The sequence below is a fragment of the Mobula birostris genome, chromosome 3 (assembly GCF_030028105.1).
Source record: "Mobula birostris isolate sMobBir1 chromosome 3, sMobBir1.hap1, whole genome shotgun sequence".
NCBI classification, from domain to species: Eukaryota; Metazoa; Chordata; class Chondrichthyes; order Myliobatiformes; family Myliobatidae; genus Mobula; species Mobula birostris.
The window spans coordinates 2714105-2741741 of NC_092372.1; the positions used below are offsets into that span (position 1 = coordinate 2714105).

General features: G+C 44.3%; 1 protein-coding gene across 1 annotated transcript in view; it reads left to right on the forward strand.

Moving 5' to 3' along the window:
* LOC140194866 (diacylglycerol kinase theta) overlaps positions 1-27637 on the forward strand; it is a 240220-nt gene that overhangs the window by 41447 nt on the left and 171136 nt on the right. Inside the window, exons 3-4 of the mRNA XM_072252146.1 lie at positions 16560-16662; positions 23715-23800. Of these exons, the coding sequence (XP_072108247.1) occupies positions 16560-16662; positions 23715-23800 (189 nt within the window). The remainder of the gene's footprint in view (positions 1-16559; positions 16663-23714; positions 23801-27637) is intronic.

Here is a 27637-nt window from a genome sequence, read left to right on the forward strand (position 1 = left end):
TCCTTCACACAAAACTAACATCACCGAAACTCCCAGCCTGCCAATCTGCAACAAGAAAGCATGAGCGAGAGCACAAGAAAAGATAGAACTGGGCCGGCTGGTGGTGCAATGACATCAGGGCCGGACCCAGGAGCGGAGGTTCCCGGGTTCGAAACCTGTCGGGTCCACTCCCGAGTACGCTTTCTATCCGTGCTGGGTTGAGTGTCGAGATCGCAACTCGACCTCATGAAATAAAGGGGAAAATACTGCGAAAATGTCTGTGTGAGGAGTGGCGTGCCACACAGTCTCTCTCTTTCGCTCTGCACCTTGTAAAAAGCCATGAACAGGACATCATCATGGATGCACACACGCAGGCACGCAGGCACACGCACAGGCACGCACCAAAAAAGGGGAAAATAGAACTGAAGGAGGCCAGTAGAAGACCATAGGACATAGGGGCACGCCATTCAATCATGGCTGATCCTTTTTCCCCTTCTCAGCCCCTCTCTGGCTGCCTCCCTGTAACCTTCAATGCTATGTCCAATCAAGAACCTATCAGTCTCTCCCTTTAATTTACCGAATGACCTGGCCTCCACAGTTGCCTGTGGTAACAAATTCACCACTGTCTGGCTAAAGAAAGTTCTCTGCCTCTCTGCTGTAAATGGATGCCTCTCTGTCCTGAGGCTGTGCCCTCTTGGCCCAGACTCCCCCAACATGGGAAACATTCTTTCCACATCTACTCCGTCTAGGCCTTTCAGCATTCAAAGGGTTTCAATGAGATCCCTCCCTTCCTTCTGAATTCCAGTGAGTACAGACCCAGAGCCATCAAACGTTCCTCGTATGATGAGATTAGATTAGATTATGAGGACACGCAGTCCTCTTTTATTGTCATTTAGTAATGCATGCATTAAGAAATGATACAATATTCCTCCAGTGTGATATCACAGAAACACAGGACAGACCAAGACTGAAAAACTGACAAAAACCACATAATTATAACATATAGTTACAACAGTGCAGCAATACCATAACTTGATGAAGAACAGGCCATGGCACAGTAAAAAAGTTCAAAGTCCCTCAAAAGTCCCACATCTCACGCAGACAGGAGAAGGAAGAAAACTCTCCCTGTCATGCCCAACCACAGTCCGACTCTGAGTCGTCCGAAAGCTTCGAGCTCTGATCAGCCCTCCGACACCGAGTACCGAGCACTTTCTCTATCCGAATGCTTCGACCTCAGCCTCGGTTGCCAGCAGCAGGCAAAGCCGGGGATTTTGGGGCCTTCCCTCCGGAGATTCTCGATCGCACTGTCGCAGCGGCAGCGAACCGGGCATTTCAGAAATTTCTCCAGATGTTCCTCTGCCTCTCACGTCTGTGTCCGTCAAATCAGAATTGTGTACAGTACCCTATTTAACAGATACGATATCATTTCACTGGAGAGCTGTGCGCGCTGTGTCGCGTCGCCATCTTCTCCTGCCGCCAGTCTGATAACCCTTTCATTCCCGGAATCATTCTTGTGAACCTCTTCTGGACCCTCCCCAATGCCAGCACATCTTTTCTTAGATGAGGAGCCCAAAACTGTTTACAATTCTCAAGGTTCGAAGCAAGAAGGCTGCAAATGGAAGGGCTAAGGATTTCCGGAGAGAAGGCATTTTACTGCTCGGGGTAAAGAGAGGCAAGACTGCATGAGTGCGTGATGTCAGCCAGTAGAGTGGGATAAGTTCAAAAAGAAGACCGCCATAGCCAGCGAGCAGCAGAGTGAGAGGGTAGCAGAGTGAATGGGCTTTGGCTCAACAGCCTTAGGCAGTAATAGGACGAGGCGAGGTAGGTTTACCTGTGTTAATTGTGGAAAGGAAGTATGTGTGTGAGGCCGGTGTTCCGTGCTCAGTGTCTGATATAGGAAGTCCCGCAGTCTCCCAGCCTCCTGGATGGCCATATTTGCACCCAGTGTGTCGAACTGTAGCTCCTAAGGGACAGCGTTAGGGAACTGGAGTTGCAGCTCGATGACCTTCATCTGGTCAGGGACAGCGAGGAGGTGATAGAAAGGAGTTATAGGCAGGTGGTCACACCGGGGCCATGGGAGACAGGCAAGTGGGTCACAGTCAGGAGGGGGAAGGGGAAGGGTCAGGTACTAGAGAGTACCCCTGTGGCTGTCCCCCTTGACAATAAGTACTCCTGTTTGAGTACTGTTGGGGGGGGGGACGGCCTACCTGGGGTAGGCGACAGTGGCCATGCCTCTGGCACAGAGTCTGGCCCTGTTGCTCAGAAGGGAAGGGAAAGGAAGAGGAAGGCAGTAGTGACAGGGGACTCGATAGTTAGGGGGTCAGACAGGCGATTCTGTGGATGCAGGAAAGAAACTCGGATGGTAGTTTGCCTCCCAGGTGCCAGGGTCCGGGATGTTTCAGATCGCGTCCACGATATCCTGGAGTGGGAGGGAGAACAGCCAGAGGTCGTGGTACATATTGGTACCAATGACATAGGTAGGAAAAGGGAAGAGGTCCTGAAAACAGAGCACAGGGAGCTAGGAAAGAATTTGAGAAGCAGGACCTCAAAGGTAGTAATCTCGGGATTACTGCCTGTGCCACATGACAGTGAGTATAGGAATAGAATGAGGTGGGGGATAAATACGTGGCTGAGGAATTGGAGCAGGGGGCAGGGATTCAGATTTCTGGATCATTGGGACCTCTTTTGGAGCAGGTGTGACCTGTACGAAAAAGGACGGGTTGCACTTGAGTCCCAGGGGGACCAATATCCTGGCGCGGAGGTTTGCTAAGGCTACTGGGCAGACTTTAAACTAGAATTGCTGGGGCGGGTGGGTACCGAACTGAAGAGACTGGGGAAGAGGCAGTTGGCTCACAGATAGAGAAAGCTTGGAGACAGTGTGAGAGGGAGGATAGGCAGGTGATAGAGAAGGGACGCACTCAGACCGATAGTTTGAGATGTGTCTATTTTAACGCAAGAAGCATTGTGAACAAAGCGGATGAGCTTAGAGCGTTGATCAGCACTTGGAGCTATGATGTGGTGGCCATTACAGAGATTTGGATGGCTCAGGGACAGGAATGGTTACCTAGAGGGCTGGGTTCTAGATGTTTCAGAAAGGACAGGGAGGGAGGCAAAAGAGGTGGGGGCATGGCACTGTTAATCAGAGATAGTGTCACGGCTGCAGAAAAGGTGGACGTCATGGAGGGATTGTCTACGGAGTCTCTGTGGATGGAGGTTAGGAAGAGGAAGGGGTCAATAACTTTACTGGGTGTTTTTTATTGGCCGTCCAATACTAACAGGGATATCGAGGAGCAGATAGGGAAACAGATCCTGGAAAGGTGTAATAATAACAGAGTTGTCGTGATGGGAGATTTTAATTTTTCAAATATTGATTGGCATCTCCCTGGAGCAAGGGGTTTAGATGGGGTGGAGTTTGTTAGGTGTGTTCAGGAAGGTTTCTTGATGTGTGCCAAGACATTTGACTGCTTTCCCTCCCTCTCCAAAATGTTGTGGACGTGATCTGAGACATCCCTGACCTTGGCACCTGGGAGGCAACATACTATTAGGTTCACGTCCACCGAATTTCCTGTCTGTTCCCCTGACTATTGAGTCCCCTATCATTCCCACTCCCTTCTTCTCCCTCCTTACCTTCTGCATCGCGGACCCATGCTGTGTGCCAGTAAAACCTGGTCTCTGTGCCATTCCCCTGGGAGGTCATCCCCCACAACAGTATCCAAAATGGTGTACTTATTATTGAGGAGAATGGCCACAGGGGTGCTCTGTGCTAACTGGCTATTCGCATTTCTATTCCTCCTGACGGTCACCCAGCTATTTCACCTCCTGCAACTTCAGGGTGACTACTTCCCTGTAACTCTCATCAAAGAATCTCTCACTAGCTCTTCTTTCAGTTAGTCCTGACGAAGGGTCTCGGCCCGAAACATCGACTGTACCTCTTCCTAGAGATGCTGCCTGGCCTGCTGCGTTCAACAGTAACTTTGCGTGTTGCTTGAATTTCCAGCATCTGCAGATTTCCTCGTGTTTCCCTGTAACTCTGATCAGTTACCTCCTCACTCTCCTGTGCAAGCTAAAGATCATTCAGCTGCTGCTCCAGATCCCTGACACGGTCTTCAAGGAGCTGTGGATGGATGTACTTCATGCAGATGTAGTTCTGTGGGAGACTCTGGGTCTCCCAGGACTCCCAACAACTGGCATGAAGAATGCACAGTGGTCATTTACCATACTAGGTACTGTATGAGGGAAAAAAAGGAGCCTTAATGTCACTTTACCCAGAGCCAATGCCTCTTCCAAGCTGAGCTACAGTTAGTTTGAACTGCAGTCCGATCTATAAATCTTAGAATTTTGATCGCATCACCGAGAGCATCTAGACCCAGTGGCCCCTCCAAAGAAAACAACTCGAGCCAGGGCCCCTCCGAGGGAAGCGACTGGAGCCAGCGGCCCCTCCGAGGGGCTTCAATCGATGAGAAATGTAGTCTATCATAGCCCTTCGTCTTGTCTCTCAGCTTCACCTCACAGTAGCTTGTGCTTGCATTTCTCTCCTGGAGTTTTCTCAGGGACGGCAGAATCAATCCAACTATAGACTGTAAATCACAGGCTGCAACAGTTTCAAAAAAAAGATAAAAGCAGTGAGTAGAAGATGTAGAAAAGCTGAAATTATTGACGATCTGGAAGCTGTTGCCTGAGGAATCGTTGTTCACTGGCACCATCTTGATCAGAAGGAAAACTCTGATCGCAAGCTTCCAGTGTCTTGTGGCTACACCCGCTCATGGGAAAGGCTTAGGGAGTAAACCCTGAGGGAAAAATCCGGAACCGGTGTCCCTAAGGCAGTCCTCTGCGGCGCTGCTGGTACCTAACTGTATTGGTCTCTGCCATTCCTTGGGGTTCATCAGCTGTGAGGAGAGGGGAGCGTGCTACATGGGTAATGGCTTGCTCTCCATATTGTACTTCCCAGGCTTGCTATCAATACACCTGGGGTACCACATGTCTATGGTCGACCCTGACTGACAGAGGCCTCACTCGCTCACTCACAGGCCCAAATGCTCCTCATACATTAACATTTTCATTCCAGAATCATTTTCCTAAGCCTCCTCTGCCAGCATATCTTTTCTTAGATAAGGGGCCCAAGACTGTTCACAATACTCAGCATCAACATTATATTCTTGCTTTTATATTCTAGTCCTCTCAAAATGAATGTTAGCAAGGATTTCTCTTAGCTTGTGAAATTCTTTCTGTTTGTGTAATCTGCTCAGCTGTTTGTTCAAAATGTGTATGATGTGAGTTTTATTGGCTGGGTTGTAACTCTTAAGAAAAATCTTCTTAGATTTCTTCTTTAGGCGGGAGGAGAAGATGGCAGCGTGAGGCAGCGCGCGCAGCTCTCCGGTGAAGTGATATCGTATCTGTTAAATAGGGACCGTGGACAATTCTGATTTGATGGAGACAGACGTGAAAGCACAGAGGAACATCTGGAGAAATTTCTGAAATGCCGGTTCGCTGCCGCTGTTACTGTGCGATCAAGAATCTTCCGGAGGGAAGGCCCCAAAATCCCCGGCTTTGCCTGCTGCTGGCGACCGAGGCTGAGGTGGAAGCGTTCGGATAGAGATGGTGCTCGGTACTCCGTGTCGGAGGGCTGATCGGAGGCTTGAAGTTTTTGGACGACTCAGAGTCGGACTGTGGTTGGGCATGGCAGGGAGAGTTTTCTTCCTTCTCCCGTCTGCGTAAGATGTAGGACTTTCGAGAGACTTTGAACTTTTTTACTGTGCCATGGCCTGTTCTTCATCAAGTTATGGTATTGTTGAACTGTTGTAACTATATGTTATAATTATGCGGTTTTTGTCAGTTTTTCAGTCTTGGTTTGTCCTGTGTTTTGTGATATCACACTGGAGGAATATTATATCATTTCTTAATGCATGCATTACTAAATGACAATAAAAGAGGACTGCGTGTCCTCATAATCTAATCTAATCATAATCTAATCTAATCTAAAGGTCGTCATAGTGATATCAGCACAGGAGAATGGCAGCTGAAAAACTAGATTGAATCTCATGTTGCCCATGTTTTTGCAGGCATTCTAACGACCTCTCCTACCAAATGCATAAGTGTTTCAGTTATATTTTGTAATATGAATGTATTTCCCATTTACTGTGGTTGGCAGTATATTTACCATCACGAAGCTGAGGAAAAGGTCATGGAAACACAGATTCAGTTTCCACATCCACTTTATCTAGGCCTTTCAATATTTAACAGGTTTCAAAGTTCAAAGTACATTTATATTGAATTGAATTGAATGATCTTTATTGTCATTATACATAGGTACAATGCAACTCTGTTTGGCTTCCTCTCAGGCAATTAAATAAAGCGGTAGATAAAAGCAAGACAGTAATAGAAAAACAGTATTAAATAGATAAGTAACAGACAATAAGCTGCAGCAGCACCAGAATATCACAGTAATGCACAAAGTGCCGTTAGTGCGAGTATTTGAGTCCTTGTGTGTGTATGCTCACAGTTTCAGTCATTGTTCTGTGGGAGTGGTGTGATGGAGGCCACAGCTCTGGGATAGAAGCTGTTCCTCAGTCTATTTGTTCTGGCTTTTAGTGTACTGAACCTTTTGCTGGCCGGCAGCTGGTCAAACAGGGAGTGGCCGGGGTGTGTGGTGTCTCTGATTATGCTGATTGCTTTCCTCCTGAGTCTGCTGGAATAGATGGTGTCCAGTCCTGGGAGCTCCATCCTGACAATTCGCTGGGCCGCCTTCACCATGCGATGCAGGTCTTGTCGCTCAGCGGCTGTGCAGCCGGCACACCACACTGTGGCGCTGTTGGTCAGGGTGGTTTCAATTGTGCTTCTGTAGAAGTTAAGCAACAGTTTTTGTGGGAGTTTGGCCTGTTTCAGCTTTCTGAGGAAAAAGAGTCTTTGTTGTGCCTTTTTTACAAGCAGCGAGGTGTTGGTGGTCCATGTCAGCTGTTTTGACAACATAACTCCAAGGAACCTTAGGTTTTCCACACTTTCCACTACCTCTCCATGTACATGGAGTGGGGTGTGTACTCTGTCCTTTGATCTCCAGAAGTCAATGATCATCTCTTTTGCTTTAGAAGTGTTAAGTATCAAAGTACGTATAGAGAATGCCCTGTGATTCATCTTCCTGCAGACAGTCATGAAACAGAGAAGCACCATAGAACCCATTTAGAGAAAAACCTCACCCAACAAAGGCCATCAAACACCTAATGTGCAAAAACAAACAAATCGTGCAAACAGCAAAAAGCAAGCAAGTAACACACAGAATATTAAACATCAGGGAGTAGAGTCCCCAGAATGGTCAGGACCCGCAGGCACTGAGTGAGTTAGTTCAGAGTTGTGTTGATGGCTGCAGGCCACAGTGCCCAGAGTCAGTTCTGCACTGAAGCACCTCAATCAAATCACGCAAATAGTTAGATTATGAAGACACGCAGTCCTCTTTTATTGTCATTTAGTAATGCATGCATTAAGAATATTTCCTCCAGTGTGATATCACAACACAGGACAGACCAAGGCTGAAAAAAGTAACAAAACCACATAATTATAACATATAGTTACAACAGTGCAACAATACCATAATTTGATGAAGAACAGTTCATGAGCACAGTAAAAAGTTCAAAGTCTCTCGAATGTCCCACATCTCACGCAGACGGGAGAAGGAAGGAAACTCTCCCTGCCATGCCCAACCACACTCCGGCTCTGAGTCGTCCGAAAACTTCGAGCTCTGATCAGCCCTCCGACACTGAGTACCGAGCACCATCTCTATCTGAGTGATTTGACCTCAATCTCGGTCGCTAACAGCAGGCAAAGCCGGAGATTCCGAAAGATTCACGATCGCGCAGTAATGACAGCAGTGAACGGGTGTTTCAGAAATTTCTCCAGATGTTCCTCTGTGCTTTCACGTCTGTCTCCATCAAATCAGAATTGTCCACGGCCCCTATTTAACGGATACAATATCGTTTTTCACCGGAGGGCTGTGCATGTGCGGCACGCTGCCATTTTCTCCTCCCGTAGTGAAAAAGAATAAATAAAAACACATGGAACGTGAACTGCAGAGTCCCTGAAAGTGAGTCTCCAGCCACAGGGCCAGTTCAGCACTGAGGACTAAAATTCAAGCCGCAGAGTCCCCAGCCACGAGCTGCTGAGGTGATCAGATCTTGCAGCATGGGACTCAAGACTCCTGTACCTTCTGCCGTCAGCAGCAAGAGGGAGACCGGTCAAAAGTAGGCAGACGGCACTGAATACCTGTTCATTTTCCACTCTCTTCCTCATTGATTTTAACCTTGCTGGACGGTTTAATTGGTGTGGAGTAATGGAACTGACCACGGGTTCATGTTCATCCATGAGAGATCGATGGTCGCCCTTGATCGACTCTGTTCTTGACTTCACTGAATCTCCCAGGAGACTGCAAATATGCCAGATTGCCAGATCATTTAGTCAGTTCAAAAATGCACCTTTAAAATGAAAGTTACAGGCTGCAGTAGTATGCGTTTTAGGAGAAGTATTTTAAAATAACGGTATCTAGTAGTTTTGTGAGCTGTCTGCAGGATGTCCCTGTTGGTCACTGGTAGCTTCTTGCTGGATGAGATGGCCCGTCATTCTTCTAAACCCCAGTGAGTACAGGCCCAGTGTCATCAAACACTCATCACACATTAACTCTTTTATTCCCAGAATCATTTTCGGTAATCTCCTCTGGTCTCTCTCCAATACCAGCACATCTTTTCTTAGATATGTGGTCCAAAACTGCTGCCATGTCCCTTTGCACCTCTGAATTTTGAATTTTCTCTCCATTTAGAAAATAGTCTATGCCTTTATAGATAATGAACCGGGTCAGGTCATAGATCTCTCAGTGGGTGAGCATCTGGGAGAGAGTGACCACCGCTCCCTGGCCTTTATAATTATCATGGAAAAGGATAGAATCAAAGAGGACAGGAAAGGCAAATTATGAGGCTATAAGGCTAGAACTTGCGGGTGTGAATTGGGATGATGTTTTTGCAGGGAAATGTACTATGGACATGTGTTCGATGTTTAGAGATCTCTTGCGGGATGTAAGGGATAAATTTGTCCTGGTGAGGAAGATAAAGAATGGTAGGGTGAAGGAACCATGGGTGACAAGTGAGGTGGAAAATCTAGTCAGGAGGAAGAAGGCATGAGGTTTAGGAAGCAAGGATCAGATGGATCTATTGAGGAATATAGGGAAGCAAGAAAGGAGCTTAAGAAGGGGCTGAGAAGAGCAAGAAGGGGGCATGAGAAGGCCTTGGCGAGTAGGGTAAAGGAAAACCCCAAGGCATTCTTCAATTATGACAGGGCATTCTTCAATTATGTCAAAGGATGACAGGAGTGAAGGTAGGACTGATTAGAGATAAAGGTGGGAAGATGTGCCTGGAGGCTGTGGAAGTGAGCGAGGTCCTCAATGAATACTTCTCTTTGGTATTCACCAATGAGAGGGAACTTGATGATGGTGAGGACAATATGAGTGAGGTTGATGTTCTGGAGCATGCTGATATTAAGGGAGAGGAGACGTTGGAGTTGTTAAAATACATTAGAACAGATAAGTCCCCGGGGCCTGACGGAATATTCCCCAGGCTGCTCCACGAGGCGAGAGAAGAGATTGCTGAGCCTCTGGCTAGGATCTTTATGTCCTCGTTGTCCACGGGAATGGTACCGGAGGATTGGAGGGAGGCGAATGTTGTCCCCTTGTTCAAAAAAGGTAGTAGAGATAGTCCGGGTACTTATAGACCAGTGAGCCTTACGTCTGTGGTGGGAAAGCTGTTGGAAAAGATTCTTAGAGATAGGATCTATAGGCATTTAGAGAATCATGGTCTGATCAGGGACAGTCAGCATGGCTTTGTGAAGGGCAGGTTGTGTCTAACAAGCCTGATAGAGTTCTTTGAGGAGGTGCCGAGGCATATAGATGAGGGTAGTGCAGTGGATGTGATCTATATGGATTTTAATAAGGCGTTTGACAAGGTTCCACACGGTAGGCTTATTCAGAAAGTTAGAAGGCATGGGATCCAGGGAAGTTTGGCCAGGTGGATTCAGAATTGGCTTGCCTGCAGAAGGCAGAGGGTGGTGGTGGAGGGAGTACATTCAGATTGGAGGATTGTGACTAGTGGTGTCCCACAAAGATCTGTTCTGGGACCTCTACTTTTCGTGATTTTTATTAACGACCTGGATGTGAGGGTAGAAGGGTGGGTTGGCAAGTTTGCAGACGACACAAAGGTTGGTGGTGTTGTAGATAGTGTAGAGGATTGTCAAAGATTGCAGAGAGACACTGATAGGATGCAGAAGTGGGCTGAGAAGTGGCAGATGGAGTTCAACCTGGAGAAGTGTGAGGTGATACACTTTGGAAGGACAAACTCCAAGGCAGAGTACAAAGTAAATGGCAGGATACTTGGTAGTGTGGAGGAGCAGAGGGATCTTGGAGTACATGTCCACAGATCCCTGGAATTTGCCTCACAGGTGGATAGGGTAGTTAAGAAAGCTAAAGGGGTGTTAACTTTCATAAGTCGAGGGATAGAGTTTAAGAGTCGCAATGTAATGATGCAGCTGTATAAAACTCTGGTTAGGCCACACTTGGAGTATTGTGTCCAGTTCTGGTCACCTCACTATAGGAAGGATGTGGAAGCATTGGAAAGGGTACAGAGGAGATTTACCAGGATGCTGCCTGGTTTAGAAAGTATGCATTATGACCAGAGATTAAGGGAGCTAGGGCTTTACTCTTTGGAGAGGAGGAGGATGAGAGGAGACATGATAGAGGTGTACAAGATAATGAGAGGAATAGATAGAGTGGATAGCCAGCGCCTCTTCCCCAGGGCACCACTGCTCAATACAAGAGGACATGGCTTTAAGGCAAGGGGTGGGAAGTTCAAGGGGGATATTAGAGGAAGGTTTTTTACTCAGAGAGTGGTTGGTGCATGGAATGCACTGCCTGAGTCAGTGGTGGAGGCAGATACACTAGTTAAGTTTAAGAGACTGCTAGACAGGTATATGGAGGAATCTAAGGTGGGGGCTTATATGGGAGGCAGGGTTTGAGGGTCGGCACAACATTGTGGGCCGAAGGGCCTGTACTGTGCTGTACTATTCTATGTTCTATGTTTATTCCTTTTTCCAAAATACATGATCATAACTCTTCGCTACACTATGTTCCATCTTCCACTTCTTTGCTCATTCTCCCAATAAGTCTAAATCCTTCTGTAGCTTCCCTGCTTCCTCAACACTATCTAACATTCCATCTATCTTTGTATTGCCTGCAAACGTGGCCATAAAGAAAATAAATTCTGTTATCCAAACTGTAGACATATAATGTCAAACGAAGGGGTCCTAATACCAACCCCTGTGGAACACCACTAGTCACTGGCAGCCAACCAGAGTAGGTTCCCTTTATTCCTACTCTGAAAATCCAAGTAAACAACATCCTTTGGCTCTCCTTTGTTTATCCTGTTATTTCCTCAAAGAATTCTAACAGATTTGTCAGACAAGATTTTTGCCTTAAGAAAACCCTGCTACTTGGTTGCCTTCTATTGGGTTTTAAAAGCTTCCCAGTCCTCTAATTTCCCACTAATTGTTGCTTTATTAAATGCTCTCTCTTTTGCTTTTATGCTGTCCTTGACTTCCCTTGTCAGCAGGGTTACCTCATCTTCCCTTTAGAATGCTTCTTCGTTTTTAGGACTTTGGGATGAATCAATCCTGCGCCTCCAAATCTCCCTCAGAAACTCCAGCCATTGTTGTTCCGCCATCATCCTTGCTAGTGTCTCCTTCCAATCAACTTTCACCAGCTCCTCTTTCATGCTTCTGTAATTCCCTTTACTCCACTGTAATACTGATACATCTGACTTCAGCTTCTCCCTCACAGACTGCAGAGTAAACTATAAATGTTCCTAAGCGTTCCTTACCTTAAACTCCCTCATCAAATCTGGTTCATTGTATATCACCCAATCCAGAATTGCCTTTCCCCTTGTGGGCTCAACCACAAACTGCTCTGAAAAACCATCTTGTGGGATCCAGCACCAGCCTGAATCCCCAATCTACCTGCATACTGAAATCCCCCATAACGATCGTAACATTGTTCTTATTATCCGCCTTTTCTATCTCCCATTGTGATTTGTATCCCACATTCTGGCCACTGTTCGGAGGCCTGTATCTAACTCCCATCAGTGTCTTTCTCCCAGATATTACTACGTTGGAGGTCCTGCTCTTCAGCCTCTTCCCTAACTCCCTATACTCACTGTGAGGGAGATTGAAAATCTGGCTGAGTGGTGCCACCACAACCTCTCACTCAGTGTTAGCAAGACCAAGGAGATGATTATTGACTATGGTAGGAGGATCTGGAGGTCTATGAGATAGTTGTCATCAAGGGACCAGGGGTGGAGAGGGTCAGCAACTTTAAAATCTTCAGCATTATCATTTCAGAGGCTCTGTCCTGGCTCCAGCACGTAAATGTTGTTGCAAAGAAAGCACAACAGTGTTTCTACTGTCTTAGAAATTTGTGAAGCTTCAGCATGTCATCTAAAACTTTGACAAACTTCTATAGATGTGCGATTGAGAGTATATTGACTGGTTGCATCACAACCTGGTATGAAATCACCAACGCCCTTCAATGGAGAAGCCGACAAAGGTAGTGGATACAGGTAATGTGATCACTGGAGTCAAGTAGCATGTTCTCCTGAGGGGTGGTTTATTGATGGTTACTCAGGAGGCTGATCCGGAACTGACACATTCTGGTGCAGTGTGGACACAGATAAGTGGTGGCTGTGTGGTTAGTGGTTGGGTTTTTGCTTGTTCGTTCTCTCCTTTCACAGCTGCCGTTTGTTCTCTGTGGCACAATGGAGATCACGTTCATGAAGCACAGCTCACTCTTGAACAGATTTCCTCCAGGTGCATCTAATTGAGTGCAATGCCCCAGTTTTTAGATGTAATGTTCAATTTCTTCAGGCTGATTTTGATGTCGTCTTTGAAGTGTTTTCTTTGTTCATTAGTGGCTCACTGGCCTTTGCAGCTGCAGGTAAAGGATCTGTTTGAGGAGATGCGAGTTTGGCACCTCAATGACATGACCTTTCCATCCAAGTTGGTGTTGTGTTATCGTGGTGGAGATGCTGATCATGTTGGCCTCCTTGAGTACACTGGTGTTAGTGTGTCTGTCCTTTCAGATGATCCTCAAAGTCTTACTTAAGGATCTGTAGTGGTATTGTTCCAGTGCTTTCACGTGTCTACTGTAGGTGGTCCATGATTCAGCTTCATACAGTAATATTGGAAGAATGACTGATCTATAGACCCAAGGCTTAGTTTGGGCATGTATGTCATGGTCTTCGAAGACTCTTTTCCTTACTCTTGCATAGGCTTCACTGGTCTTACTCGGGCAGTGCCTACTTTTGAACATGGGAGAGCCAGTCTCGGGCTTGTGCCAAAAGCTCCTCAGTGGCACAAGGCAACACCAGTGCAGAAGAGACTGCTCGTGGTGGAGGAGTTGAGAAGACAGGAGGAGGCAGAGCGAAACGACACCAACCTGATTTTCCCAATTCCCTTGCCTATTGAAGGCCCCCATTACAATTGTGGCATTACTCTTATTACATGCCTTTTCCAGCTCCCTTTGCAATCTTGACTCCACATCTTGGCTACTATTTGGAGGCCTATATATGTTTCTCATAATGGTTCTTTTACTCTTGCAGTTTCTTAACTCCACCTGCAAAGATACGACATTCCCTGACTCTATGTCACCTCTTTCTGAACAATGAGGTTTTGGGGTACTTGGAGACTAATGATAAAATAAGTCAAAGTCAGCATGGTTTCTGTAAAGGGAAATCTTGTCTGACAAACCTGTTAGAGATCTTTGACAAAGTAACAAGCAGGGTGTGGACAAGGGAGAGGCAGTGGATGTCATTTATTTGGAATTTCAGAAGGCGTTTGAAAAGGTGCCACACATGAGCAAGATAAAATCCTGTGGTGTTACAGGAGAGATATTGGCATGGATAGAGGAATGGCTGACAGGCAGGAGGCTGCAAGTAGGAATAAAGTGGTCCTTTTCTGGTTGGCTGCCAGTGACTAGTGGTGTTTCTCAGGCGTTAGTATTGGAACTGCTACTTTTCACACTTCGTCAGTGATTTAGATAATGGAATTGATAGTTTTGTGTCAAAGTTTGCCGATGATATGGAGATAGGTGGAGGGGTAGGTAGTGCTGAGGAAGCAATGTGATTGCAGCAGGACTTTGACAATTGGACGAATGGGCAGAAAAGTGGCAGATGGAATCCAGTGTTGGGAAATGTATGATAAAGCATTTTGGTAAAAGGAATGATAGTGCAAACTACCATCTAAATGGGAAGAAAATTCAAACATCGGAGATGCAGAGAGACCTGGTGCAAGACTCCCAGAAGGTTAATTCTGTGGTAAAAAAAAAGGCAAGTGCGAAGTTGACATTTACTTCAAGGGGATGAGAATATAAAAGCAAGGAGATAATGCTGAGGCTTTATAAGACACTAGTCAGGCCACATGGAGTGTTATCAATAGTGTTGTCCCCTTATCTCTTAACGAATGTGTTGTCATTGGAGAGAGTCCAGAGGAGGTTCACGAGGATGATTCCGGGAAGGAAGCTATTAACATATGGGGAGTGCTTGGCAGCTTTGGGCCTGTACTTACTGGACTTTAGAAGAATGCGGTGGGACCTCATTGAAACCTTCTGAATATTGAAAGGACTGGATAAAGTGGATGTGGAGAAAATGGTGAGGGTATCCTGAACTGGAGGGCACAGCCTCAAAATTGAGGGGCGGTCTGTTAGAAGAGGAGTAAGGCGGAATTTTTGTAGCCAGAGAGTAGTGGAGCTGTGGAATGCTCTGCCACACACTGTGGTGGAGACCGAGTCCGTGGTTATATTTAAAGTGGAAGTTGATAGTTCCCTGATTGATCAGAGCATTAAAAGTTATGGGGAGAAGATAGGTGTATGGGGCTGAGTGGGATTTGAGATCAGCTGTGATGGGATGGTGGAGCAGACTCGATGGGCCGAATGGCCTAATTCTTCTCATATGTCTTATGGTTTTATGGATGGTGCGTGGCCTTGCACCAGTTGAAGTTGAATAGCCTGTTGTCCATTCTATACACATTTGGGATTCCCTGTGGCAGGTTTTAAGCCAGTTGAGGTTGAGAAGTCTGTGTCCATTCTATACATGATTGCGATTCTCTGTGGCAGCTTTTGAGCTGGTTGAGCTTGAAAAGCCCTTTGTCCGTTCTATACACAGTTGGGATTCCCTGTGGCAGGTCTTGGCCAGTGAGATGACAGATGTCAGTAATAAAGATGGTTAATAGGGTGGGTGCAATGATACAGCCCTGTTTGGCTCCTGTCTTAACAGTGAAGGGTTCCTATTCAGCACCACTGTTGCTGAGTATTGTGTCTGACATGGCATCATGCAGTAGCCTGTAATTACTTGTCAGGGCAGGCATGTTTTGATAATATAATTCAAAGTGCATTTATTATCAAATATGCCAAAGAGCTTGGTGGTCTACTGCATCTCATGCATCTGACAAATCTATGAATGCCAAGTACAAGCGTTGCCTTTGTTCACGGCATTTTTCCTGTCATTTGTGTGCTGTGAAGATCATGTCTGTGCTTCCTTTAGGTGGGCGGAAACCACATTGTGAATCAGGAGGTACTACAGATAGTGGAAGGAATTAGTTGACATAGCTACGTGCAAGAACGAAGCTTGTTGTTGACACGAGGGAGATGCCTCTGCAATTGCCAGAATCTGCCTCGTCTCTCTTACTGTTAGACCAAACCCGAGGTCTGAAGGCATTTGTTTCTTTTCTGAGACCTTCAGGAGCAAGGCATGCATGTGGTACAAGATCGCTGGTCCACCTTCCTTAAGGATTTCTGGTGAGATCCTGTCAGGACCAGTGGCTTTGTTATTTTGCCGTGGGTGCAGCCTAGTCCTTCGTGGGTAAACCCCTCCCCACCATTGAGCAGATCTACACTCTGCAGGAAAGCAGCATCCATCATCAAGGACCCCCACCATCCAGGCCAAGACCCCTCCTCGCTGCCAACATCAGGAAGGAAGCACAGGAGCTTCAGGACCCACACTAGCATTCAGGAACAACCGTCAGGCTCTTAAACCAGAGGAGATAACTTCACTTACCCTTAACACTGAACTTTTCCCATAACATGTGGACTTACCTTCAAGGACTCTTCATCTCATGTTCTTGATATTTTTTGCTTATTTTATTGTTATTATTATTTACCGTGAATATCTGCAAGGAAGTGAATCTGAGGGTTGTATATGATGACATGTATTTTCTTTGAACTTTTCCAGTTTCTTGGGGTCATGTGCAGATTAGTTGCCATGCCAAGATGGGATTATTTTACCCCAAAGAAGAAGCAGTGTAAAGGGAGAATGATGAAGTACCCCTCCGCAGGTGCTGCTTGACTTGCTGAATTCCTCCGGCATTTTGTGTGTGTGTCAACATCTGTAGAATCTCTAGTGTCTGTTTGTTCAATTTTGAATTATTCAGATAATTTCTCACATTAAATTGTAATTGGGACTGTTTGATCTTATTGTTCTAGGCTGATTGATCTATTGTTCTTACCGTTCCAGGTCCCTGTGGCACATTGTTTGGGAGTTCCTGCTCATTACAAAAAGAAATTCTGCATTGTCTGTCGGAGACAGTTGGATGAAAGTCCTGCGATACGATGTGAAGGTGTGGGAATAATGTGGAAAATTATAATGTGTGACTGGGGCATTTTAATTAGCAAAGTTTGCTCTCAATTGGCCCGCTAGATTCTTTTCATCTCATGTATTTACAGTCTAGAAACAGATTGACAAGAATGCATCGCCTTGTTGTACATGACATTGACAGCAGGTAACCACATTCCCTATTCCCTATTACAGACTTTCCCATTCTTCTCTCCACTTCTCTCTGTCTCTGCAACATAAAACACACCTGGTTTTTGACTTCTTCAACCTCAACTTTCTCTCTCCACAGATGTTGCATGACCTCAGTATTTCCAGCATTTTCCATTTTTATTTGTGATTACAGACGCCTTGTCCTGATTTGATGTTCCTCCATCACTGGGTCAAAATCAGTAACTGTGTACCAGACCTAGCAACACCTTCAGCACCAGGACTACAGCAAGTCATTTTGATGGGCCACATCCTCAGCTTTAAGGGATTTATTTATTCTTTTGTTTGGTTCAATTGCCCAACTTGAATTGCCATTGGAAAGATGATGATGAAAGCACCACTTGCAGCTCTTCTGGGCAAGGTGCTACCGCAACGCTGTTGTTTTGGGATTCTAGGCTGTACACCTAATGATGATGGGTTGCCAGACCTGTTCCGTCTGTACTATTTAACATAGAATAGTACAACACAGTACAGGACCTTCAGCCCACAATGCTGTGCTGATTGTTTAATCAATCGAATAATCCTTTTCTCATGAATAGCCCTACATTTTTCACGTAGCCCTGTTTAATAGACTGTGGAGCTGCACAGCACAGTGGATGGTGTGAAGGAAGGAGTTTTGCATTGACAAGGGTCGTGTGGTGTAACCAGGGCTGTGATGGACAGATGCTTCTGTCACTGCTGCACCGAGGAGGATGAGCTCAGGTATTGTCGTTTGACTCACTGTCTGCCGCAGGTGGAGTGGACAGTTGTGTCCATCACTGGTGCCACCCAGAATATTTGGTGTTTAGTGCTGCCTCCAGGTATGGATCAGTTGTGGAAGGACAGTAGGTGACAGTTAGGAGAAAGTTTCCTTGTTCATCATTGAACTTATGCCGTGAGGCCTCATGGTATCTGGAGTCAGTGCTGACAACAGTTCAACATCCCTCCTGCCTGCACAGTGCAGTTCTGCCACCCTCTGTCAACCTGTCCTGCTGTTGGACAGGACATTCCTGGGGGGTGCAATGGAAAAGTTCAGTACATTTTCTTCCAAGTATGACTTTGCAAACATGACAATGTTGTTTGATGTGACTGGTGGACAATTCTTTCAATGTATAGTAGATAACAGCCTCCGGATGTTTGTGGAGTGGATTTTGCCAGGTTGGCAGGGCTGGCAGTGAGATTGCCACATCTGGATTTGGTACTACGGTCAATGCCAGATGTTTTGTGTGGTGTAATTCTTGCATGTTTGCCCATTTTGGTTATGGTACAGCTGATTGCCTGTTAGGGTGTGTAAGGTCTGATGAAATGGCTGGGAGGGAGGTGTGTCTGGAGTTATACTGGTGAGTCTGAGGAAGGATGGCAGGTCGAGGGTGAGTTCATTGTCAGGTGCACGAGTACATACATCCGCAGGCGCAATGAGAAATTTCCAGTGCCATCAGAAGCACATAGCAACTGGTACACCACATTAAAAGAAAAATATACATTAATTTATGCAGGAAGGAACACAGAGCAAAATAAATAAAGCCCATTGTAGTGCAAAGTGGTCGTAGTGTTGCTGTAGTAAGGTAGTGATTAGGGTTTTGTTGGTTGGTTCAAGACTCGAATGGTTGAAGGGAAGTAGCTCTTCCTGAACCTAGTGGTGTGAGACTTCAGGTCTCTGTGCCTCCTACCTGATGGTAGCTACAAGAAGGTGACACATCTGGACGGTAGGGGTCTTTGATGATGGATCTTGCCCTCTTGATGCAGTGTCTCCTGTAGATACTATTGATGATAGGAGAATCCACTATTCTCTGCAGCTTCTGGTTTTATACAGAGCATAGAACAGTACTGGTGTTGTATAAAGGTACTCCACAATCAATCCAACTCTTCCTTCTTACACAGCCCATGACCCACTTTATTACATGTGCCTATCTAAGGGTCACTCAAATAAGACCATAGAATATGCAGTGGTGCTAGAAAGTTCGTGAACCCTGTAGAATTTTCTCTATTTCTGCATAAGTATGACCTAAAATGTGATCAGATCTTCACGCAAGTCCTAAAACTACATAAAGAGAACCAAATTAAATAAATAACACAAAACAACATTATACTTGTTCATTTATTTATAGAGAAAAATGATCCAATATTACATGTATTTGTTAGAAAAAATATGTGAACCTTTGCTTTCAGTAACTGGTGTGACCCCATTGTACAGCAACAACTTTTTAAAAAAATTTTTATTTTTATTTGGATAAGGAATTCACAAGTATCATGAACTTTTTTCACATGTATAACCTTTTCCATTTTTTTTATATGTATAAAACTATAATTATTTATACATTCCTAAGTACACATTAAGATGATATAAAAAGAAATTAGATACTTAAATAGATAATTATGTGCAGTTGAAATTCTACTCTATAAGGCTAAGTAACGATATTAGTTGTTAAGAAAAATAGTAATAATGGTGGATTAATAATAATTTCCATATATCTCTTCTGGACCATTTCTTTCTGATCCAAAATATTGTATGTAAGCCTATGTAACTACCATTGTAGGTGTTTATACCCTAACTTGTTCATGTTTGCTCCTACCCCCAAACATAATTATCCAATCCCTATGTACTTACTTACTTAATTTTATCATTTTTTTTTTTATCCCTTTCCCAAATCTTTTCCTTTACTTGTGCTAATTCTCCATTTTCCAAAAAAAAAACACAAAAACAGTAAACATTTAGACCAGGGGTGCTTATGTTACTGTGTTGATGAGAAGAGCAGTATAAATCATTTGGAGAGTCATCTAAAGTCTGCTCACTTTGGGGTTATATATTCAATCCATTTATTCCAAATTTGATAAAAATTTTCTTTTTGAATTCTCAGAGAGTAAGTCATCTTTTCCATTTTAAATATTTCCAAGATAATTTCACAGCAACAACTTGAACCAAACATTTCTGGTAATCGTTGATCAGTCCTGCACAATGGCGTGAAGGAATTTTAGGCCATTCCTCCTTACAAAACTGCTTCAACTCTGGCATATTGATGGGCCTCCCTGCATGAACTGCTTGCTTTGGGTCCTTCCACAACAGTTCTACAGGATTAAGGTCAGGACTTTGACTCGGCCATTCCAAAACACAAATTTTCTTCTTTTTAAACCATTCTTTTGTTGATTTACTCTTGTCTGTTGAATCATTGTCTTGTTGCATTACCCAGCTTCTATTAAGTTTCACGTGATGGACTGCTACCCTGCCATTCTCCTGTAAAACGTCTTGATACAGTTTTGAATTCACTGTTCTCTCAACGATTGCAAGCTGTCCAAGGCTTGAGACAGCAAAGCAACCCCAAACCATGATGCTCCTTGCACCATGTTTCACAGTGGGATGAGGTTTTGGTGTTGGTGTGCAGTGCCCTTTTGCCTCCAAACATAGCAATATGCATTTCTGCCAAAAAGTTGGAGAGCAGTGGTTTCCTCTGTGGTGTCTTTCTATGAACACTATTCATGTTCAGTGTTTTTCTTACAGTGGACACAAGAACAGAGACTTTAGCAAGTTCTCAAAATTTCTGCAGGTCTTTTTTTCCCCTCTTTCGGTATTGCACGTTGTGCTCTCGGTGTGATCTTTACAGGGTGCCCACTCCTAGGGAGAGTAGCAACAATACTGAATTTCCTCCATCTGTAGACAATTTGTCTTATTGTGAACTGATGAACACTCAGGTCTTCAGAAATGCTTCTGTAGCCTTTTCCAGCTTCATGCATCTCTACAATTCTTCTAAGGTCCTCTGAAAGTTGCTTTGATCGAGGCATGGTGCACATAGGCAGAACTTTCTTCAGGCTCTGTTGGTAACCTGACTTTGTGTGTCTTATTTTCTAATGCAAGGCATCCCTACCACCCACACCTCCAATCTCATCTCATTGATTGGAACACCTGACTCCAAATAGCTTCTGTAGAAGGTTTTACCCCAGAGGTTCACATACTTTTTACCAACAAATACATGTAACATTGGATTATTTTTCTCAATAAATAAATGAATAAGTATAATGATTTTTGTGTTTTTTTTTTAATTGGGTTCTCTTTATTTCGTTTTAAGACTTGCGTGAAGATCTGATCACATTTTTTTTTACCTTTTCCATTTTTTTATATGTATAAAACTACAATTATTTATACATTCAGTACACATTGAGATGATATATAAGGAAAATAAACATTTAAATAGATAATTATGTACTGTGGTAAATCTAACCTATTAGGCTAAGTAATGAAATTAGTTGTTAAGAAAAATGGTAATAATAGTTTCCACACAACCCTTCTGGACCATTTCCACTGGTCCAAAATGTTGTATACAGGCCTATACACCAACCATTGTAGGTGTTTATATCCTAATTTGTTCATGCTTGCTCCTGCCTGCAGACATAATTATCCAATCCCTATGTACTTATTTACTTAATTTTTTCATTTTTTTTATCCCTTTCCCAAATCTTTCCCTTTACTTGTGTTAATTCTCTATTTTCCAAAAAAAAAACAAAAAAAAAAACCCAAACATTTAGACTAGGGGTGCTTACGTTAGCAATATTACTGTGTTGATGAGAAGAGCAATATAAATCATTAGGAGAGTCATCTAAAGTCTGCTCGCATTGGGGTTATATATTCAATCCATTTATTCCAGATTTGATAAAATTTTTCTTTTTGAGTTCTCAGGGAGTAAGTCAACTTTTCCATTTTAAATATTTCCAAGATAATTTCATACCAATCTTTTAATGTAGGTGGTATTGGATTTAGCCATTTTCTAGTGATTGATTTCTTACTTGCCGCTAAGAGGGCCTGCAGCAACTTTATATCTTCCTTCTGTTCAAGGAACAATACATGCCCCAAATAGAGCGTCTCAAAGTTCAAAGGTATCTGGGACCTAAGTACCTTAACTAATGTTCTATGAATACCTTCCCAAAATAGACTTAATTTAGGGCAATCCCAGAAAATATGAAAATGATTTGCCTCCTTGGAGCCGCACCTCCTCCAACACATCACATTTGTATCTTTATATTTTTCCTGATATGGAGTCTTGAAGTATCTTATAATGTTTTTCCAACAATGTTCTCTCCAAGTCAAAGAATTAGTCGAGGACCATTGAAAGCTGCAGATTTTCCCCCAAGCCTCCTCTGAAAGTACCAACCCCGCTTCTTTCTCCCACTTCTCTTTAATATACAGTGTATTTACATTTTTAGCATGGGAGAGTGCATTATATAGGCGAGAAACTGATTTACTAGGTATTGAACTGCAAGCCGGATTCAGAATCTTGAAAAATTCTAATTCTACTGTTGATAGGTCTGTATATCTACAACTCTGGTTCTGATCACATTTTAAGTAATATTTATGCAGGGAAAATTTTACAGGGTTCGCAAATTTTCTTGCACCACTGTAGGAACAAAAAAATTAGGCTGTTTGTGCCATTAAGTCTACTGTACCATTCCACCAGGACTCATTTATTTTCCTTCTCAACCCCATTCTTTACCTTTCTCTCCATAATCTTTGACTCCCTTTCTAATCAAAAACTTATCAACCTCTGCTTTAAATTTACCCAATGACTTGGCCTTCTCAGGCATCGGTGGCAGTGAATTCCACAGATTCATCACCTTCTGGCCAAAGAAATTCCCAGTTTTACCCCTATTATCTTTCTGGAACAGCAGAATAACCTCTGCAGTCCTCCAGTCCTCTGGTACTATTGTGGCTGGAGAAGATGGAGAACATGTCCTTGCATATTCAAGTTGCCATACCACATGTGTTTTCCCAATTGTTAGTGGCAACAGGATCCCAAAGGTGAACAAAATGTAGTAAGTAACATTATTTTCCCAGTGCTAGTTTGCACCATCCACACATTTGTAATATCTGTACAGTTTGGTCTTGCATTCTGAATCTAAGTGCCTGTCTCAGCGATCTGCAGCTTGATTGAGAAACCTGCCAAGCGTGCTAGATTTGATCTTAATCACTCAGTCGTATTGGGTCTTGGTTGTGCATTTCAGTCACTGACAACATTTACTTCATGTTTATTCCTAGTTCAATATCATAACAACTTGTTTTAGAAGTGCGTTAAATGAGTGAGACTGAGCTCAAAGAGCATTTAAATTTAGAGTGGGACACATGGTTTAGCAGGGGATTCATCCAAATTGTAAAAGTGTCATGGAAAATTGAAACCCCCTCCCTCAAAACTGTGTGACTGATGGAGGTCAGTTTTAAGACCCAGGTCCAATAAGGATATTGAGTGATGTGGATAAGAAATAACTAGCGGGAGAGAGGGTGCAGATAACCCCCAGGTTAATTGAATTGTAGGACAAGTTAAAAAGGGTAAATGGCCTCCTGCTGATCTTACCTCTCAATATCCTGAATTTCCTGTAGGATGTTTAATTTGAAAGGGTCTGAAGATAGAATTTTGTTCTAATTATTATTGGGATTCTGGATGATGTTCTTTCTGTCAAAATTGAGGCCTCCTGTTTCCTAGCCTGTGCCAAGAATCTTCTGACGATGGCAGGAATAGTCTAAGTGCTCAAAATGGAGTCCAGAAAAATTTCTGTGAATTACCTTTTCCAGGTTAAATCAGGCCTGGTGTGTTTTGATAAAAGGGCAGCAATCAGTAATATTAAAGATTATTCTTTTCTTAGAAGATTTCCTTGAGCTGCAGTTTTGGAAATTGTAGCATTTTTGAATATTATTCAAAAAAACTTCAGGTCATTGTTGCTGTGCAGACAGTATATTTAAAACAAATTGCACTCATCTGGGAAATGCATTGGTGAGTGAGAGAATAAGTGTGAAATGCTGATTGATAGAATACTGCTTTTCTGTTCAATACGATTGGTTAATTCAGGAGTCGTAATAACGCAGGTTAATGTTAATTCTTTAATTGACAGTGTGTGAACTACACGTCCATGTAGATTGCAGTCCTTTTGCTTGTAGTGACTGTCGGCGATGTCATCAAGATGGACACCATGAGCGGGTGAGTGAGGAAGGTTGCAGTTTACGTTTGTATTTCTATGGATCTATTTGTTGTATCAAACTTAGTGAATGGTGGTTAATTTTAATTGTATATAATAGGTAAGATGCAATGGCATTGTCCAGTTTCTGAACCATCCACCATTTTCTTTGCTAAAGATACTTTCCAAATTGTGGTTGTCATCGTCTCCAATCCCTTCACCTAACTAGTTCCCAAAGTTCAATTTTAGTTTCTTCAGCTGGCTTCCCGCAGTTGAGCCCACCCCAACCATCTGTGCATCCACACCACATCCCACCCACCCCAAACATCTCTCCAGTCCACTCCATATCCTACTCACCCCAAACTTCTCTTCAATCCACACCACATGCCACCCACCGCAAACATCTCTCCAGTCTACTCCACATCCCACCCACCTCAAACATCTCTCCAGTTCACTCCATATCCTACCCACCCCAAACTTCTCTTCAATCCACACCACATCCCAACTACCTCAAACATCTCTCCAGTCTACTCCACATCCCACCCACCCCAAACTTCTCTTCAATCCATTCCATATTCTACTCACCCCAAACTTCTCTTCAATCCACACCACATGCCACACACCTCAAACATCTCTTCAGTCTACTCCACATCCCACCCACCCCAACCATCTGTCCAGTCCACTCCATATCCTACCCACCCCAAACTTCTCTTCAATCCACACCACATCCCAACCACCCCAAACTTCTCTTTAATCCACCCCACATGCCACCCACCCCAAACATCTCTCTAGTCCACTCCATATCCTACTCACCCCAAACTTCTCTTCAATCCACACCACATCCCAACCACCCCAAACATCTCTCGCTATCTTATTAATTCGCAATTGTCCCCCTGAAAATCCTATCTACCCTTTCCCCTGCCATCATCTCGACCCATTCCTTGCCTTACCCTGAATCTTCACTTCTCATTCCCATCCATTTTCTCACTACTCTGATTCCCTCAACTCTTCATTCTGTCTTTTCCTTACTTCTTTCAGAACAGGAGCTGGTCCTTGAGCCCATCACATTTGTGTCTGTCATGATACCAGTCTAACTGATTTCAAAACCCTGTGCATGGTCAACATCCCTGTATCTCCTGCCTGCTCATGTATCTGTTTAGGTGACTCTCAAACACTGCCATCACATCTGCTTCCAGCATTTCCCCTGGATGCGTGCTCTAGGCACTGTTGTTCTGTGTTTAAAAAATGCTTGCCTCACAAACCTCCTTTATGCTTTCCCCTCCTTTCACCTTAAGGTTACGCTCTCTAGTATTGGACATTTCCACTCTGGGGAAAAATGCTGACTAGCTACTCTATCTGTGCATTTCATATCTTAGTTTTTGATGCTCCGGAAAAACAATGCAGGTTTGTCTAAATTATCCTTATAACAAGTCAAGTCAAGCCACTTTTTATTGTCATTTCGACCATAGCTGCTGGTACAGTACACAGTAAAAACAAGACAATGTTTTTCAGGACTATGGTGCTACATGAAACAATACAAAAACTACACTGAACTATGTGAAAACAACACAAAAACTACACTAGACTACAGACCTACCCAGGACTCTGTGTGTGTGTGTGTGTGTGTGTGTGTGTATTGGAAGGTTTCCAGGCGCAGGCCTGGGCAAGGTTGTGTGGAAGACCAGCAGTTGCCCATGCTGCAAGTCTCCCCTCCCCATGACACCAATGTTGTCCAAAAGAAGGGCATTGGACCCATACAGCTTGGCACCAGTGTCATCGCAGAGCAATGTGTGATTAAGTGCTTTGCTCAAGGACTCAACACGCTGCCTCAGCTGAGGCTCAAACTAGCGACCTTCAGATCTCTAGACTGACGCCTTAACCACTTGGCCACACGCCAGGACTGCATAAAGAGCACAAAACAGTGCAGGCATTAGAATAAATAATAAACAAGACAATAGGCACAGTAGAGGGCAGTAGTTTGGTGTCAGTCCAGGCGCTGGGTATTGAGAAGTCTGGTGGCTTGGGGGAAGAAACTATTACATAGTCTGGTTGTGAGAGCCCGAATACTTCGGTGCCTTTTGCCAGATGGCAGGAGGGAGAAGAGTTTGTATGAGGGGTGTGTGGGGTCCTTCACAATGCTGTTTGCTTTGCGGATGCAGCGTGTGGTGTACATGTCTGTAATGGCGGGAAGAGAGACCCCGATGACCTTCTCAGCTGAACTCACTATCTGCTGCAGGGTCTTGTGATCCGAGATGGTACAATTTCCAAACCAGGCAGTGATGCAGCTGCTCAGGATGCTCTCAATACAACCTCTGTAGAATGTGGTGAGGATGGGGGGTGGGAGATGGACTTTTCTCAGCCTTCGCAGAAAGTAGAGACGCTGCTGGGCTTTCTTTGCTATGGAGCTGATGTTGAGAGACACATGCCCTCTGATGCAGACAGCATCTTAGTGAACCTGTTCTGCACCATCTCCAAAGCCTCCATATCCTTTCTGTAATGCAGTGACCAGAACTGCACACAATACTCCAGATGGGGCTAGCCAAAGTGACTGGCCAAGTTTTATATGCAATGCCTCTACTGATAAAGGCAAACAAACATGTTGTATGCCTTCTCTGCTGCCCTATCCAATCTGAGGTTCTCACCTGCTTTAAAAAGATGACTATCATCCTAGTGCCAAGGGAAGAGAAGGCAACACACACAAAATGCTGACGAAACTCAGCAAATCAGTCAGCATCTGTGGAGAGGATTAAACAATCATCATTGTGGGCCAGGACTCTTCATCAGGACTGGAGAAGAAGCCAGAAAGGAGAGTGGGAAGAGGAGGAGGAGTACAGGGAAGCCAGCAGGTGATAGGTGAAGACAGGTGAAAGGTGGAGGGGAGTTGAAAGATGAGCAACGTGCCTCAATGACTTCTGCATGGTACCCCTGACATCCACCATCATGAAGTGCTTTGAGAGGCTTGTTTAGGCAGCATTAACTGCAGTCTCCCAGAGACCCTCAACTCACTGCAACTTGCCTACCATCGAAACAGCTGACACCATACAATCATCTCCCGAATCTCTAGACAACAAAGAAACCAAGGTTAGATTTCTGCTTATTGACTATCGTTCCACCTGCAACAGCATCAGCTGAAAACAAACTCATTTCCAAATTCCTGGACTTTGGACACTTAGCATTTCCTTCTGCAGCTGTATCCTTGACTTTCTGACCAATAGAGCACAATTAGTAATAATAGACAACATCAGTGCCCCGCAGGCTGAGACCGTAACCCCATACTACGCTCCCTGTACACAACGTGGCCAAATTCTGGACTAGCTCCGTTTATGAATTTGTGGATGACACTAACTTACTGGATCACAAACAAAGATAAGACAGAGAACAAGAAGGAGCGAGACAGTCTATAGTGGCATGACGCAAAGACAGCAACCTTCCCCTCAATGCCAGTAAAACAAGGGAGCCTGTCTTTGAGTTTAGGAGTAAACATCCCGGTCACTGTCAATGGCGCTAAGGTGGTGACGGTTGAGAGCTTCAGGTTCCTTGGTGTAAACATCATCGATAGTCTGTCTTGGGCCAAGTATGCAGACAATATGTGACATTGGAGCCTGTGACGTACAGTTTGGAGCTCGAGTGAAGGAGCAGCGCGACGCTGTGTTTGGAGACCTGCCTCACGGAGATAGAGACAGGGGCCATAAAAGTCCGAGAACACAAGCTGACGTGTGGAAAAGACCAGAGATGAGGCATGGGGTCATGAACAACTCCATCTTGAAGCGGTGAAGGAAAATTGAAGCGTCGAGGTAAATGCAGACGGGGTCAGTGATAACTCCCAGACAGGTGGTTGTCAGCCAGATCGGTGAGCTCGG